This window comes from Diceros bicornis, chromosome 2 (genome assembly GCF_020826845.1).
Source record: "Diceros bicornis minor isolate mBicDic1 chromosome 2, mDicBic1.mat.cur, whole genome shotgun sequence".
Lineage (NCBI taxonomy): Eukaryota > Metazoa > Chordata > Mammalia > Perissodactyla > Rhinocerotidae > Diceros > Diceros bicornis.
This window is the reverse complement of record NC_080741.1, coordinates 35,024,125-35,041,604: the sequence shown is the minus strand read 5'-3', so window position 1 is coordinate 35,041,604 and position 17,480 is coordinate 35,024,125. Positions and strand designations below refer to the sequence as shown.

Genomic DNA, 17,480 nt, shown 5'->3' with positions numbered 1-17,480 from the left:
GAGCCTGTGTAATTCACCACCTCCTTTTGCTCATTACCACCCAGCAACAAGGTGCCTACCCCTTTCCCTTCTCCAAACTTGGAATTTTCCAGAGGGAAAAGGCTGAAATCGGATCCAGGGAAAAGGGATTCGTTTGTAGAACTCTTAAATGTCAAATGGCAGTACTGAATGAATGGGTAGCGGATCCTGTTCGCTGTAGCAGCCCTAAAATAGGTTCCCTGCGCGGGTGGCCCGGAGCAGGCATCATATTTAGCTTAGGGCCTCTCGGGCCAGATCACACCCTGCGAGGTGGTTACTCCCAAAAGCTGGACGCTGGGAAGGTCACAGGCCAAGACTCACTCACCTGCCTTGCCCAGTCTCTACCTTAAGAGGGCTGCCTGGGGTACGCCCTGCCTATTCCTACCCAAGCAAATCACCTACGCTCCTACACCCTCTTCCCCACCCTTTCCCGGCGAGGGCTGAGGGACCCTGGCCCAGGGTCAAGTCCATGGCATGTGGCCAGCCGCGCGCCAAGTATTAATAGAGAGCCGCGGGCTGCAGGAGGCTGGCTCTGGAGCCTCGGAAGGCGGAGTGAAAGCAGCGCCGAGCGCGCGGCCTCGGCCCTCCCCCTGCAGCGGCGTGCGCCCAGCGGCTGCCGGGTGCACCTGCGGGTCCCCAAGGGGGGCGCTGCCTCAGCAACCGCAGCCGCCGCCTAGACTGCGGGAGCCGCGCCCGGGGGCAGCCCGGAGTGGGGGAGCAGCGATGAGCAGCGACCCGGACCGCGAGTGCCCGGTAGACGGTAACGACTCGCTTCGGCGGGGCTGCATTTTTAGTCCTTAATCGCCCCCCACGCGGGTTTGAATCTCCCGGGTGCTGGTTGACCGAGGGGACGAGGAGGAGGGTTATTTCCTCGTAAGGCGGCTGGGGTGGGTAGGAAGTCGCCAACGTCATGGATTTTTGCACTCTTTTCTACAACTTTTAGGGTTATTTTTAGAATTAAACCAGCTTTACAAAGCGCGGAGAACTGCGCCTGGAACATACTGGGCACTGAGCGGGCTTGTTAAATAAAACGCACATTGAGATTTCACTGCTCGGCGCGCTGCTGCCGGTACCCTTAGGCAGAGTGGAAGTACCTTCCCTGAAAGAAAGATGATTTTGCTTCTACTATGGGACATGCACAGCATCACCCCCACGCTCCCGCCTCCGCCCCGCTACTCTACCAACAGGCGTTTTTTAAGAGGCTACCTTGATCTCACAGAGTGAGTGATGCCCTAATGTACTTCGGAGTGGCGCTTGAGGGTGGGAGACCCGGATGTTAGTTGTTTAAAGAAGGCATTGTGCAGCAGAAGTCCCCAAACTGACTTTGTAACTCGGGTGTCACTCAGTTCCATTGTGAAATAATGGTTACCAGCTTTTACGAGGGAAAGGTCTCAGATTGCTTTGAACGTGTGATGAAATACTCTGAACCCTTTTCCCGTCAAAAGTCACCTATATGTACAAGTTTGAATGTTTGCTGAAGATTTTAAGCTAGACCCTTTAACTGCCTCTGTGTACCCCCTGGTTAAGAACCCCTGCTTTGAAAGGTCATTATTATTGCTACTCAGGCATTTTCACTAACTAGTTAATTGTTGACCTTTTAGGAGGAGGGCTCCTCCAGGAATAACTCATCTTTGCATCAATAACCCTTTCGAATGTACTGAACACGGTTTAATGAAGCTGCGTTAAGCTGAAATTCTCTGGGGTCTGGGGCTCAATAGGTGTCTCAGGTACACTGGCCTGGGTTCCCTGCGGATCAATCATTTTCAGGGCGGGGAATTTTGCATAGTAGTTGGCAAGGCAAGAACCACTGCGCCGCAGGAACCATTTCATTCCTTCCTTTGACAGTCTCAAGGAAAGTTCCAGCATAATTGCCCCGGATCCTATTTAAAAAATATTTTTTAATAGTTGCATTGTTATTGTTTTCATTTATATGGCATAAACAACTGGCACTTTAAACTGCTGCAGCTTTCTGTAAAACTATTACTTTTGTGTTTCTAGGTCTGCACACACTGGAATTTAACACATTTGGCTCTTTGAGAACTGATTGAAAAGTATAAATTAGATTGTTGATGTAAAAAATCCTAATAATATGGCAGGATTCTTCATGCGAGGCAAGGATGGGCAGGATAATTGTATCTGACCACCGTACCCTGCACTGTTTTGTTCGTTTTGTTTTGTTTTGAACTTTAATTCCTGTTTTAGAGCCACACACCCTTTAGAACTCTGATGGAAACTTAGGAAAAAAAGTGTCCATTCCTCCTAAATTAAGCATGTGTCCTTGCAACCAGGCACGTCTGTAGCTTGTAATGACTTCAATAGCTGCCATATATGAACAGTGAAGTGTGAGGTCAAACCTTAAATCTGAATTCCAGAGGACACCGGAAGGCTTAGGCTGCTATTTGGTTACCTTAGCGGGTGATAAGGTGATAACATGCTTAATAACACTTAATTGTGCCAAATGCTTGCTGTGATATATTAAAAGAGTACAGGATATGTATCTGTCAGACTTAGTAAATTTCCAAGTATCTACGACAAGATCATGCAAGGTGAAATTTGATGAGTGTGTTAAACGATATGCCTGTTACAGACCTATATGTTATGGAAGAACGTCATAGGGAATCCGGTTGCAGATCAAGAATTCTTATTCTACTCTGTATGCTTTGATGTGATTTATGATCTTGCCATAGTACATCCAAGAGAAGTTTAGGCAATACATTGCATCAGATTATTTTAATTCCATTAAAAGTAAAGACTATTTTGAACTCGGATAATATTTTCCCCTATGGTTTGAAATAATAACACGAACCCTCCACATAATTCAGCCTGCAAAGTCATGTTTTTTTGTTTTTTTAATTCAGCTTTGATTCTTGTTGAAACACTTTTAAAATGAAAGCAAATTTCAAGCTTTAATGGGAGGGGCCAGAATTTTTATTTCTGTTTTTTTCTGGTACATTGTAGTAAAATTGAAACCATGATCTTCAGCAACAAAATTTCGGGGTAATTTTTTCTTTGCCCTCTCTTTATCTCTCCTTTTTCTTTCTTCCTGTAATCTTTTCACTCTTTATTTACTCTTTGTTATCGTTATTGAAATGAAACCCACTGCAGGGAAAATTCATCACCCAGTGGATAATCTCTCGTTTAGGATAAGAAGTGCTAATATTTATTGAACACGTACTGTCTGCTGTGCAGAGCTAGAAGCACGATTTTATCTCACCCTCATTAACAAGTCAATGGGAGGGGAACTACTATTGGCTGCTTTTTTTTTTTTTTGAGAAAACTGAGGCTTTGAGAGGGTGACTGTCAGCTATGAGCCTTCAACCCAGTGCTCTAACTCCAGAGCCCACCTATTTAACACCAAACCCAGGGCCCATGCTGCCTCCTGCTGGGCCACCATGTTGAATGTCCACAAGTGACCTGGAGCAGCATCCTTCACCTGCCTCCTGAGGGATCCCTGAAGAATGCTGGAGTGGCTGTGGAATGTGGCTCTAAGCTCAATGAAATGACCCCTGCATTCTTTCCTCTTCCTTTCTGGTGGGGAGGATGGAAGGAGAGCCTGTCAGTCTTCAGAAGTCCGCACTAATGGCAAGGCTGGATGTGGCAGTCCTGCAGAGGCAGCTCATACCGGCCCTCTCGCCAGGATAGGGACATGAGCTTTGCCCATGCGGCAGGGACACTTTGGTTGCTAGGAATGAAAGGCAGCTTGACCTTTCTGAGGGAAAATGGCAGTGCCCCATGGGGCGCACTCTCTGACAGCTGTTTTCTTGGAGCAGGTTTACCCATCACATTCCTCTTAGGCCAAGGCAGATGGGTCCATTTTGGAAGGTGGTGCCTGGGAGCAGACAGACCCACAGTGGACCACAGCTGTCTCTCTGGGTAACTGCGGAACAGCGGAAGGAGAAGAGTGAATAGCAAATACTCTAGCCTACAGCCTGCTCCAACTGTGTATCTCTGGATACATAACTTAACCTCTGTGAATCTCAGTTTCTTCATTTGTAAAGTGAGGATAAAAACAACCACTGTTTAGAGTTATTGTGAGGAGGAGAATAATATACAGTGTCTGGCAGATAGTAGACTCCATCAATAAACTGATTATATTCAGAAAATTGGATGTAGAGGTTAATGAGGTAGTTGGAAAGTGTTTTAGCACCAGGCAGCTTTACAGAAAGATAGCCCAAGGTGACATTCATTCAACTGCACAATGCTCCAGAGCGCGATTTACCTATTGATGCAGAAGTCTGTCAGATGTGTGATCAGCCACACACTCCGAATGTTTTGTCTTCTGCTGCTGTGTCTTTGCAATTTGGGCTTTCATTTTTAGGAAAGACTGAGGAAAAGTTAATTTATATATGAAAACAGAAGACTGAGTTAAGAGTTCAGGTGATTGGTGGGAAAGTGATTTTCAGAAAGCAATTTAGTCAATGGCATAGTGGAGTTACCCTCACAATTCACTTCAAGATTTCTATCCTTACTCACTGATGTTTCTAGTGTAATTTGGTAAACCCCATATTGCCCATATCACAGCACTTTTCAAAGTGTTTTGTAGTTGTTTGTTTATGTCTCTGTTTCTTGCATAAGATCAATGAGTGTATGGACCACATCTTTCTATTTACTGGATCCCCAGCATCTAGCAAAGTGCCTGGCACATAGTAGGTACATATATTCAACATATATTTGTTGAATAAATGGATGCATGAATGAAAAAGACTGATGGGAGGTAACAATGCATGATTTCTGAAATACTTTAATCCTTGCTGCTTTTGCATTTGTTTTGAATTCATATTCCCTTTTTCCTCCTCAGGGTTGTTTACAATAGTGAAAATTTGCAAGTATTTACATGTCAATCAATAGGGCATTATTTAAAATATATAAATACACTTTAGCTGGATGGCTTAAATTATGATTGGCTATAGAATATATGTGAAGGCATTCCATTTTTGGAAAATGATTACGTATTGCAAGAGGATCTAGGTGGATAGATAACAAAGGATTAATAGGTGTTGCCTCTAGGTGGATGGGGTTATGGATATCCCTTAAATTTTTTTTTGCTTGTTTATCTTTCTGATTCTTATGTAATTAACTTGCTTTCTTTTATAAGGATTAGGAAAGAATACAAGAAATATGTATCATAGATCACTTACACAGCACCACCCAATCCCCTGTCACTGGACACCTAGCTTGTCTTCTCAACTAATTTTCCAGATTTGCCCTCCTAACTCTTTTTGAACATTTAGATAATTTCCAGCTTCTCAGGGTTATAAAGTAGCATCATTCATTTAAAAGAGATGAGAAATTGAAAAGGAAACTCAAAGTAGAAAACAAAAGCCAGCTCAAAGCAAATGAGGAAGGATATTAATTTTCCAACCTGTTGCCATGTGGAATGCATTGCTTTGCTGCTAAGTATAGTTAAGCTAACCTATGGTCTCCCCTCTGCCCTTGGCTTTCTCGGCTTTGTTATGTAAAAATATTATGACAGTTCATGAATACCCAATTTCTAAGTGTTCCCTAATTGTTTTGTGTGTGCACTTGAGGAGCTTCCAATGTGGCTACTGATGAGTGTCCTTTGTTTCAGTTACCTCCAGAAACAAGAATAGGGTGGTTTCTTCCCATCAAAAGAAAAAAAAATCAGCATTCTTTGGGAATAGAGGTGTGAATGAGTAACCTTTAATCTAACATGTTTATATACTTTGCAGAAATTATACTACTGCTTCTACACCCTTCCTGGGAACATCATGATATTGTTTCTTTCTAAGATCCCCTTGCTTCTTTAGTTTTGTGACTGAGAAGTGGGATCTTGGTCCTCTTTTTCCAGGATCTCCCAGCAGCAGCATCTTTCTCTTCTACATGGGGAACAACTTTTCAATCTTGAAGGAAACCCCTACTAGTTTTTGGGAATTTTCCCTTACAGGCGCTCTGATGACCTCGCTGAGCATCCCTGAGACCCCATCCCATCCCTGTTATCCAGCCCTGCCGTAAAGTCCTGATCTCTTGTATTGGGAGTGGTACACCTAGTCTACCCCACTGTGGTAGGATGGATATGGAAAGGGAAAAATAGAATCCCTCCCCGTTAAATTGGCTCCTGACACAATCCCCTTCTCTCTCCTTCCCACTTTCCTTTCACCTTGAGTTTCTGATGATTCCTGAGAGACTCTGGAACTCCATGGTGGTTTGTTCTGTTTTGTGTTCATTAAACTTCCTTTTGGATTATGAGGAATTACATCTCAAGAACAGCTAGCTATCATTTCTTACACTTGGAACCACCACCCAGATGAAAAAATATAAGTTTTCCATTGTCCTAGAAGCCCCTTTAATGGGCCCCATTCCCATCATAGGCCTTTCCCTCCGCCTATGAATAACCATTACCCTAATGTTGATAGTAATTACTTTCTTGCCTTTTTTTATAGTTTACCCATCCAAGTATGCATTCCTAGACATAACAATTTAGACTTAACCCATTTAAAAAATTATGATATGTGTTTTAATTTATAGGTTTACCCTCCCGTCCCTTTCTATTCTTATAATTTATCTCTTGAAGAACCTGAGCCATTTGGTTTATAGAATTTTCTACAGTCTGGAGTTTGCTACTTGCATACTCATGGTTCAACATTTTCCTTGAAGATTGCCTTCTTTTGAACTCCAGTTTAAACCACCCTAGCCCTTCCTCCTTCTCAGTCCTTGCCTGTTCACAACAGGTACTCTATTATTAACAGATATAAAGAAGTGAGGTGACACACTACCTTGGAGTCTAGGTTCCACCAGTTAATGTACTTTAGACATTCTGGTTACTAAACTGTAACCTTCAGCATGCTGCTCAAATTCTCTGGTCCAGCTTCCTCGTCTGTAATGAATAACAGAACCACTTTGCAGACATCTAGTGGGAATTAAATGAAATGATACATGTGAATATTTAGCACAATGCCTGGCTCATTCATTCTAAGTGCTCTGTATACATTAACTGCTATTATTATGAATATCATTGTTAAGTGGAGGCAAGTGACAGGCTGTATTTGTGACTGAAGCTCCAAGGGACCATAGCAACTTCATTATCTTTTTTTGTCCACTGTCTGTTTTATGCTTTTTGCCAAGAACTTTAGGCTGTGACCTTGCACGCAGCAATATAGATTGGGACCAAGAGGTTCTATATGTCCATAGAGGCTGGATGCCCCAGAGCAATCAAAATCCTCTAGTTCTCTCTGTGAAACACAGCTGTGGTGACGACTAGGGTTGCAACATGAATTATTGGCATGAAGATAACTGCTATGGTGAGAAGTTTACATTCTACTTCAACAGGCTCTAACAGCTTGGTGAAGCCCCTTTCCCAGGCATCACTATCCCTCCCACGTTCCCTCTTGCCCTGGCTCTGCCTCCTTCTGACCAGTCTTGTTTGCTCTTGTTGTGCCCACATTTTGCTCCTGAAAATGCAGTGACTCTGTGTAGTTGCTCTTGGGGGTAGCGTCTTGCTTACTTCTGCAGAACCTCTGGCTACTGTAATTGGTGGTAAGAAATCAGCACTTTCTCCACATTGCTTCTTCCTTTGGACATATCTAGTCCTCTTGTCTAAGTTACATTTCTTAGTCTAATCCTTAAATTCCAGAAACAACCATGAAATCATTTTATCTATCAGGGCTTTTATTATTAGGCAATCAAGCATTTTATTGAACTTTTCACATTCAGCTCCTCAATTCTTGCGTTAACGTCATTAAACGTAATGAGTTGGTTGAAAATTGATGCCCTCATTTACTAATTATTTCAAATATTAGTAATTTGTGAGTGCTATGGGGCAGTTTTGCCAACTTTTAAGCCTTTTTTGACCTATTATCAGAATTTTCATATTTTCTTCTATTTTATTTTTGATCTCGATTAATTTCCAACCAATTATTTCTTCTTCCTGCCATTAGTAATAATAAAATGTTGGAGTGCATTAATTGTTTAGAAATAGGGTTTAGTTTGAAAACTGTAAATTCTGGGTTATTTGCATTATAGTAGATTACAGAATAGTGTGTATAGTGAATCCATTTTGTTGAAAAGTAATAATCTGTTTATACATACGGAACTCGAACTGACAGAATATACACCTGGTGATTAAAAGTACTTGTGTATGATTGGGTGGATCATGGTTTTTTCCTTAGGTTCTTCTGCTTGTCTTTATTTTCTGTAATGACTCTGCATTGCTTCTGACAGAAAAAAAAAATTTAATGTGGTAGAGGAGAAGCTTGGGGATGAAGTTTTTGTTTTGCTTAAATGTTTTTCTCATTCCTTTTAGGCCAGGCTTTCCAGCTATATTCATCTGGTTTGGGTTTCATCGTCTTACACAGGCATAAATGTCATTTCTCTTGTTCAAACAAATTCTTAACATTAGAATCTAAATGTGTTCTAATTAATACCCTATTGCTGAATTCTTAGATGGTTCCAACATTTTTTATTACAAACATGATAGAGGAAAAAATAATTGGCTGAAAATTAATTAAAAGTATAGAAGCAAAAAAAATTTGGGAGTACTCTAGAAAAGGATTAACAGCGTTCTAAGGCATACTATAGAGTTGAAAATTTGCTCAGGAGGGCATCAGGATTACCAATCCTTGGAAATCCAATGACGGGAAATATTTTTTTTTTGACAAATGTTCATCTTGACCAGTTTGCACTTGGTCAAATTGTTGGACAAACAGTAGGTTGCTGTCAGGGCAATGAGGAGGAAGGACAGGGTTTGAGCTTTGCTCTCATAAAGACCATGGCTCAGTTTCTGACTCTAATAGCAGTGAGGCCCTTTTCTGAGCATCGGTTCACTCCCCAGTACAATGGAGGCGATAAGAAATAACACTACTTACCTCATGGGGTTTTGTGATAACATATGTGAAGTACCTGGCACATTGAAGATAAGTCTTTCTCATCTTCCTCCCTCAATAAATATTTATCACATTGAATTATATGGATAAATATGCATGGAAATCTATGGGGAGTATGTTTTAAAATAAGGTTTAGTTTAAATAAATCCTCCAAACCAAATAACAATTGCATTGTAAAATGAGGAAAGGAGATCTTTGACTTCTATCACTCCTCATAGAGTAATTGAAAGGGGACAGTGACTTTTTATATCCTACTTGCTCAGAACTGAAACAGCACAGATAGAGAATACAATAGAAAAATATAGTGTGGGGGTAGCTAGATTTTTTTGTTTGCTTTTTTTTTTTGCTATGGATTAAATTATGGTCGTTGAACTCAACATCTCCCTGAACCTGTGCAGGGATACGTCTTATCTTTGTGGTGATTTTAGGGAACTGAAGTTGATCCTGCTTATGTTGCTACCACTGCTTTAAGGACCGTTCCTTCAACAGGCACTGCAGACTTGTACACGAAATGAATCATAGAGACCTCCAACGTGGGTTTTCACCTGATGCTCATTTTATGAACAATATACCACAAAATTCTCATGCAATGGAATTATCACGGGGCAGGCATTCCCCTGACCTAGCTGGGCTTCATCCTAAGTTCCTAGATGTGGTTTAAATACTTTACAAGTTCTTTACAACTTCACAAGTTGTCTTGTCTGTAACTTCTGTGGCTGGGACCCTTCAAGCTGGGGATGTGTCCCAACAAGTGTTGGTCCTTGGACCCAAGAGGAGACCATGGAATGCATCTTTGCTGTTCCCTTCCTTTTCTGTATTGGTGGCGGAATGGCAAAATTTTGTAGACTAAGACAGGGAAGCATTTGGAGTTGGGTGAGTGAATAGGATATTTTGAGTTGAAAGATTTAGATCAGTGGGATAACAGCTTTGTATTCCACACCAGACTGTGTCACTGGTAATCTCTTTAGAAGCCAAATACTTAAAATTTGTATTAAAATTTTTTTAAGATTTACAATAACATCAAAAATAATAAATACTTAGAAATAAACCTAACCAAGAAGGTGAAAGATTATACACTGAAAACTACAAATATTGCTGAAAGAAATTAAAGAAGACACAAATAAATGGAAAAGTATCCCATGTTCATGGATTGGAAGACTTAATGTTGTTAAGATATCTATACTACCCAAAGCGAGCTACAGATTCAACACTATCCCTGTCAAAATTCCAGGAGAATTTTCTGCAGAAATAGAAAAATTCATCTTAATAATCATATGGAAACTTAAGGGACCCCCAAATAGTCAAAACTATTTTGAAAAAGAAGAACAAATTTGGAGGACTCACACTTCCTAATTTCAAAACATATTACAAAGCTACAGTAATCAAAACAGTGTCGTACTGGCATAAAGACTGACAAATAGATCAATGGAATAGAATAGGGAGCCAAGAGATAAACCATTAGGTGTATGGTCAAATGATCTTCCATAAAGGTGACAAGACACTCAATGGGAGAAAGACAGTCTCTTTAACAAACGATGTTGAGAAAACCGGATATCCACATGCAAAAGAATAAAATTTGACCCTTTTCTTACACAATATACAAAAATTAACTCAAAATGGATTAAAGAGCTAAACTTAAGACCCAAAACTATAAAATTCCTAGGAAAAAAATATTGGAAAATGTTCCTGACATTTGATTTGGCAATAGTTTCTTGGATATGACACAAAAAGCACAGGCAACAAAAGCAAAAATAGAAAAATGGGACTACATCAAACTTAAATACTTTTGTGCACAAAAAGACACAATCAACAGAGTGTAAAGGCAACCTATGGAATGGGAGAAAATATTTGCAAATGATGTATCTGTTAAGGAGTTAATACCCAGAATATATAAAGACCTCTTATAATGCAATGACAAAAAAATCAAATAATCCAATTAAAAATGGGCAAAAGACTTCAACAGACATTTCTGCAAAGATGGTATACAAATGACCAACAAGTATACAAAAGATGCTCAACATCACTAATCATCAGAGAAATGCAAATCAAAACCACAATGTGAGATATCACCTCACATCTATTAGGATGGCTACTATCAAAAAAACAGAAAATAACAACTGTTGGAGTGGAGAAATTGAAACTCTCATATACTGTTTATAGGATTGCAAAATGTGCAATTGCTATGGAAAACAATATAGAGTTTCCTCAAAAAATTAAAAATAGAACTACCATAAAATCCAGTAACCCCGCTTCTGGAAAAATATCCAAAAGAATTGAAAACAAGATCTTGTAGAGATGTTTGCACACCCGTGTTCATAGCAGCACTATTCACAATAGCCAAGAGGTAGAAGCAACCCAAATGTCCATCAGTGGATGAATAGGTAAACAAAATGTGGTATATTCATGCAGTGGAATATTATTCAGCCCTAAAAAGGAAGGAAATCCTGTCACATGCTACAACATGATGGTATTATGCTAAGTGAAATAAGCTAGTCACAAATTGACAAATAATGTTTAATTCCACTTACATGAGGTATCTAAGGTGGTGAAACTTACAGAAACAGGAAGTAGAATACTGGTTACAAGGACCTGGGAGAATAGGAGGAGAAGGGGAAGTGTTTAATGGGTATAGAGTTTCAGTTTTGCGAGATGAAAAAGTTCTGGAGAACTATTTCACAACAATGTGAATGTATTTAACATTACTGAACTGTACACTCAAAAATGATTAAGATGGTAAATTTTATGTTATGTAGTTTTTACCACACACACCAAATCCCCAATTTAAAAGCAAACAAATAAATGAAAAAGACTTTTAAGGATAGAAAAATTTATAAAATAATTTAAAAACTAACTTGCCTCCCTGAACAAGTTTAACCTTCTTTTGTGTATCTTGGCATTGCCATTGTGAGCACTGATCGTGTTATAACATTTCTCAAGAGATGCGATGTGTCCAGCTGTTTGTCTGTCTTTTCATTGAATAATGTCAGATTGCTGTTCTTGTATTTTTCTTTGTACTGTTGCTGTCTCCTTCATCATGATGTCCCATAAGTGTCACTTATATTTTCTTTCTTCTCTAAAATCCTAGTAGCATCTTTAACCACCGCTTGCCACACTTCCTCCAATTTATTGCTTTTAACAAGCTTGGTCATTGTCTCATCTTCTATTTTTTTAGCCTACAAAAGTTTGGAACTGTACATGATGTAGGGCAGATTGCCTCTGAATGAGATGTGAAGAGATCTACTATAAGAAGAATTTATAAGTATCTGTTACATTGACATTGTTTTATTTATTTATTTACTTACTTATTTTTGCATTCTGCTGTATATGTAAGTATGTTCTGGATATTTGATGTTGCCAGATCAGAAGCTTCCATATAAAGTATATGGAAATTAAAAAATACTTTTTGTAAACATATGCATGCATAATTACAGTTCATGGTCATGATTTGAAGAAAATGATGACATTTTGTTGCTCGAGAGATATTCATGTAAACAGAGTTGTCAGGTAACTTCCAGTTTGAAGGAAAATTGTAGCTTTTTGTTCATTGAACTGCACTGGGAGTATGATTGATCTCTCATCCTCCTGGAGAGGACGATGCCTGCATATTCTCTCCTTACTTGCTCTATTTCCACTGCTCCCATCCGCGGCGCCACTAAGAGAGTCCACAGTACAGTTTACAGCATGCTGAGAAATGGTGCTTCACTCTTTTTCACACTGCACGTGATTTTTTAAGAGCTTTATTGAGGTATGATTTACATATCATAAAATTCACCTGTTTGAATGTACAAATCAATTTTTAGTCAATTTATGGCGTTGTGCAACCCTCACCACAATCCAGTTTTAGAGCATTTCCATGCACATGATATTTCAGAAAAATGTTACTGTGCTTTTCTGCTGCTGTTTCTGAGCACCTGCTCTTCTGTGCAAGCAGCTGTCTGCCTGAGAGAGATTATGATCTTTGCAGGGAGAATGAAAAGAGAAAGACAATTATTCTTTAGAGTCAGGTGGTCAAAATCAGAGTTTTAAAGCAAAACAATAGTTTTACAAGCCAGGCTATTGCCTTGAGATAGGGCTTTCTAAATTCTTTTATTTCCCCTTTAACACAACCTACTAGGCATAGAAGATGAAATCACCGAGTTTTGCCCAGAGTACGCAGAAGATACCCTTGTGCAACTTTAAAGATTATCCATAAAGCTAGGGTCAAAAAAGGGGAATATTTAATGTAGGAGAAGTCAATGAAAAGTCTCCACTTCTGGCCTGAGGTGATAATGGGGACAGAAAAAGAGATTGAAGCAAGAGGCAAGTGCTGAAAGACACGGTCTTAATTTCTCATTACTTGGGATCAAAGCCAAGGGCTGAGGGGTGGCAGGCAGTAGTTTTATGGAAACACTGAAGGCTGCAACAGAGATCTGTACCAGCTTCTCTTGGAGGAGGCCACCTTACAACCGCTTCAAAGTGAAAGTTGTGGCCCACTGAAGTTGGATGGAGAGGGAGAGGCTAGATTTAGCTCTCTAAGGGGTGGAGGTGATTCAGAAAGACCCTCTTGTCCTCAGAGGAGGGTAGTTGGATCAAGTACCCTTGATCCTGCTGAGGGTCCCTCTCTGATGAGGATGAAGGCAGAAACCATGAGATGGACCTGCTCTATTGGGGAGCTGATGAAGGATGTGGCATAATCCCAGGGGGTCTATACCATCACCAACAACCAAGGTGAGGCCATCTCAGCCAGCGAGCGCTCCCAGGATGATGACCAAGATAAGAGAGAAGAGACCATGAATATGCCTCAACCATGACTGCGAGGTGGGAAATGAGTAAACATGTAGACCAGCGAGATTGCCCAAAGACAAAGGTGCCAGTGGACCCTCCACTGATCCAAGGACCCCACCACTCTTCTTCCATCTTGAAGTTGAGTCACACATGCTTTCCTCCCTAAGCACCTAGAAGCCATCAAGAAGGATATTAGGAGAGGGGGAATGGAAATCTGAGAGATCAGGCATTTTTACACAGTAAAACTCAGCATTACCTAAAGGGACTCTTTAATTTATTGTATCTGATCAAATTTTAACCAGACTGGATTAAATAAAGTAAATTTTGTTACCTCTTCTGGCAATGTGGACTCACAGGGAAGAAAAGATTAATTAGAGACCAAAAAAAAAGACACTATATTTTCTCAGTATACCTGAGTGTCTTAAAGGTAGTGGTGCCACAAATAGCTTCGAAACAAATGAAATTGGCTGCTTCAGCCACTGCCATTGACACCAGCACTGTCGTTGGGGAATGCAGTGGCCAAAGATGAATACGCACAAAGCTGGGTCTCAGGTCTGCCAATGAAGTGTCCCCTGGTAAGTGAGCTTGGTAGATAAGTTCTCCTTTTTTTAAAGAGGGAAAAGCAGTGGGTGTCAAATGTCCATCACTCAGATTGTAATTTGAAGTTGAAGTGTTTCTTCACTCATTCATGCCCACAAGCTCTTTGTTTAAGCAAAATAGCATAGAGAGGCTTTTGAGATGAAACAGCTTTGCTGTGCCTGAAGTAGGCTCTGTGGGCCTAAAGACCACCTGCTCATCTTCTCCATCATTTCCTCCCCTGAGCCACCACCATGGCTCCTGAAACATTATAGGAATTCACAGTTCTGCAGAGCATTGATGAGGACCGCTCTTAGAAATGTTGAAATGTGATTTATGTTAATTACATGAATAGGAATTTAATTTAAAAATGGGCTTTAGCCATAGAATCATTGACTGTTAGAGTGGCAAGTTGCTTTATAGAGCATCATTTAATTGAGAGCGTCATTTAACCAGAGAGGTTAAAGTACTACTGGCAGCCACAGAATTATATACTGCTAGAGTTGGGGCTGGAACTCCCCCATCCCAAATTCCAGAGTGGTCTTTCTGTGCATATTGTCGGAGCAGATAATTAAAAGTAAGAAATCAACCCTACAAAAATACTGATTAAATCAGAGTTGGATTTTATATTTGTTTCTACCGGCGTCTGAGATGTCTTGGTGTAGCACTAAGAATTTCAGCATTCAGGGGCTTCTTACTGGGAAATATTGCAGAGCAACTATCTAAATTACTTGATGTCAGCAAGCTATTGTTAAATATTCAAATCTGTTTTGGTGATTTAGCTGGAGCATTGACAAATTTTTAATTTCCATACTCCAATTTTTGCCTATTAAATATATTGCTAAGTCTTCCCTTTGAGTTTCTTAGCTGATAAGACTATTCTCAATTCAGCTCTCTGGATGCTGTGTTGTTTGATCTCCTAATACTTTGTATTGACTTACAAAATCGATAGAGACTTAGTTGGTATTTTATGACACATCTTATCTGTTCTCTTAGATGCTACGTGGGCCAAAAAATACATCCAGGGAACATATTTCCTTCATATGCATTTTCATCATGGTATATTCTGTTATGCCATCAGCTCAGTTTTATTTCAGTACCTAATTTGTATGAAGCAGTGATGGAGGAAAAAGAAAATCTATGAAAAATTGAATTTCCTAATATTTTTTGGTGGCTTTATTTTTCAAATTGATGGCACAACAAAAGAGAATTTTTGAGAGTAATTGTGGAACATACGTATGATGACAGTTTTGCCCAGAATTGTTCAATACAATATGTCAGCTTAGCAGTTAATTGTTCTTTTATTGTTTCACGTGTGTTAGTCCAATCTCTCCGGTGAAAGCCTGAATGGTTTAGTGGAACGAGAAGTGATGTTGCAATCAATCATAGTTTGAATATCAGCTCCACTATTTACCATACTAGCTATGTGACCTCTGCAAAGTTAATTAACCTCTCTGATCCTCATTTCAATATTTGTAGAACTGGGTATGATACTTGCCTCATAGGGTGTTATGAAGATTTGTGCAAAAAAAATGTAATATAAGTGCCTAGTACAGTGTCTGTCTGGTCCACAGGCATTAAAAAATGATAACCATTTGTTTCAATTTGGGTTTTCCAGAAGCAGACCCTGAGTCAAAGATTGGACCATAAGTAGTTACTTTGGAAGGTGGTCCCAGAGAGAGAACGAATAGAGAAAATCTCATAAAGCAAGATATCACTGTAGGTAACTGAAGCTTGATTCTGCTGGGTAACTCAGGGTGTTAGTGAAGAAGATACACCTCAGAGTTATCCCATATGAAGGACAAGAGAGCTGGATATTTATACATTATCTCTATCAGTTATTTGTGGACGGGTGCTGAGATACGGGTATTAATTTTTCAAAGCTCCAGGCTTGCCATGTAAATGGGCAGAGCAAGTCTGGCCAAAATAGAAAGGCCACGGGCAAAGAGATGAAGACTCTAGCACTTGGAAATCAGATGGCTTGCACGTGGATGAGACACCTGAAGAACCACCCTACCTCATTTTTTTTTACTATTATTACATTTCATTATTGAATAACTTTTGTTTTCCTAGCTTCTTATCCTGTGGTGTGCTGAAGCCCTTCATAGCAGCTCATGAGATTAGTAAATATTAAGAAATGTTGTAAGCCAATTTTTAAACTATCGGTACCTTAAAATTAGCCTGATAGGAGTCTTTATAACATAGAAATAGACAAATGCTATCAATAAGGGTCGTTTTTTTTCAGAAACCAGTTTACTAGCATACCACTGTCACCATTCCTTTTCTCCCAGAAGATGGAGAATAGGAGTTACATGCATAGGCTCAAGAATCAGATAGACCTGAGTTCAAATCTGAGCTCTGATGTCTTCTAGCTGTGTAGTCATAGGAAAGTTATCTAAATTCTCTGATTATCAGTGTCCTTGTTTGTAAAATGGGGATATATATAACTTGTACAGCCATGGTGAAGATTAAACACAATAACATATTTTGTGTAAGGAGTACTATGGAATAAGGAACTTATTATAGGAAGTAAACCTTATACAATTGTGGGAGGAGCTGAGAAAGGAAAATTCCATAAGGGGGAAATAGAAATCAGAGAAAAGTCACTAATTAGGCCTCCTAAAGCACTGACAGGAATGGACAAGTTGGAGCTTGTCGGGGAATCTAGAAATGCAGGCATATGTAGTTGCCAAAGTGTGACAATGAAAGGAGCTGGAGAAAGAAAGCTCTTTCTCTGTGTAGCTTCCATCTCTGGGGACCAAGAACCAAGCATGCAGATGAGAAGAGAAGAGAGTGAGGACAAGCTGCCAAGTGCTGGCACGTCTGTAACTACCCATCACTGTATCTGACCTCAAAGACTGTCAGAGAGGCTGGGCTGCTGCTTTATTTGTTCCAGAGTGCAGAGCTAAGAGCCAGAGAATAATGGGTTAGGAGACCACCCCAGAAGGCAGAATCAGACACTATCCAATATATGCAATGTGTGCCTGGCTAGATTTCAGAACTGCTATGGACCAGTGACTGCCCTGTGCCTCCCGTTCTTTCCAGGAAGTGTCTATGGCAGTTATCCTGTCCGTCTCGCTATTGTATGTTTTGTACATTGTGTGTGGTATTTGATAACTTGTGTTTTAGTTTATGGGTCCCTGGACCAAGAGCATCTGCAACTGAACAGTCTTATCTCTTTGTAGACCTGATACAAGTCATGAGATCCTGGACTTCAAGTCTGTTTCTATAATGGGATAAGATTTTGGGAGGTCCTGGAATTGAATGAGCATATTTTGTGCA

General features: G+C 40.0%; 1 protein-coding gene across 1 annotated transcript in view; it reads left to right on the top strand.

Annotated features, from left to right (window-relative positions):
- The first annotated feature begins 492 nt into the window (after positions 1-492).
- The window catches only part of GADL1 (glutamate decarboxylase like 1), a 154,265-nt gene continuing 137,277 nt past the window's right edge, over positions 493-17,480 (top strand). Inside the window, exon 1 of the mRNA XM_058567403.1 lies at positions 493-778. Within this exon, the coding sequence (XP_058423386.1) occupies positions 493-778 (286 nt within the window). The remainder of the gene's footprint in view (positions 779-17,480) is intronic.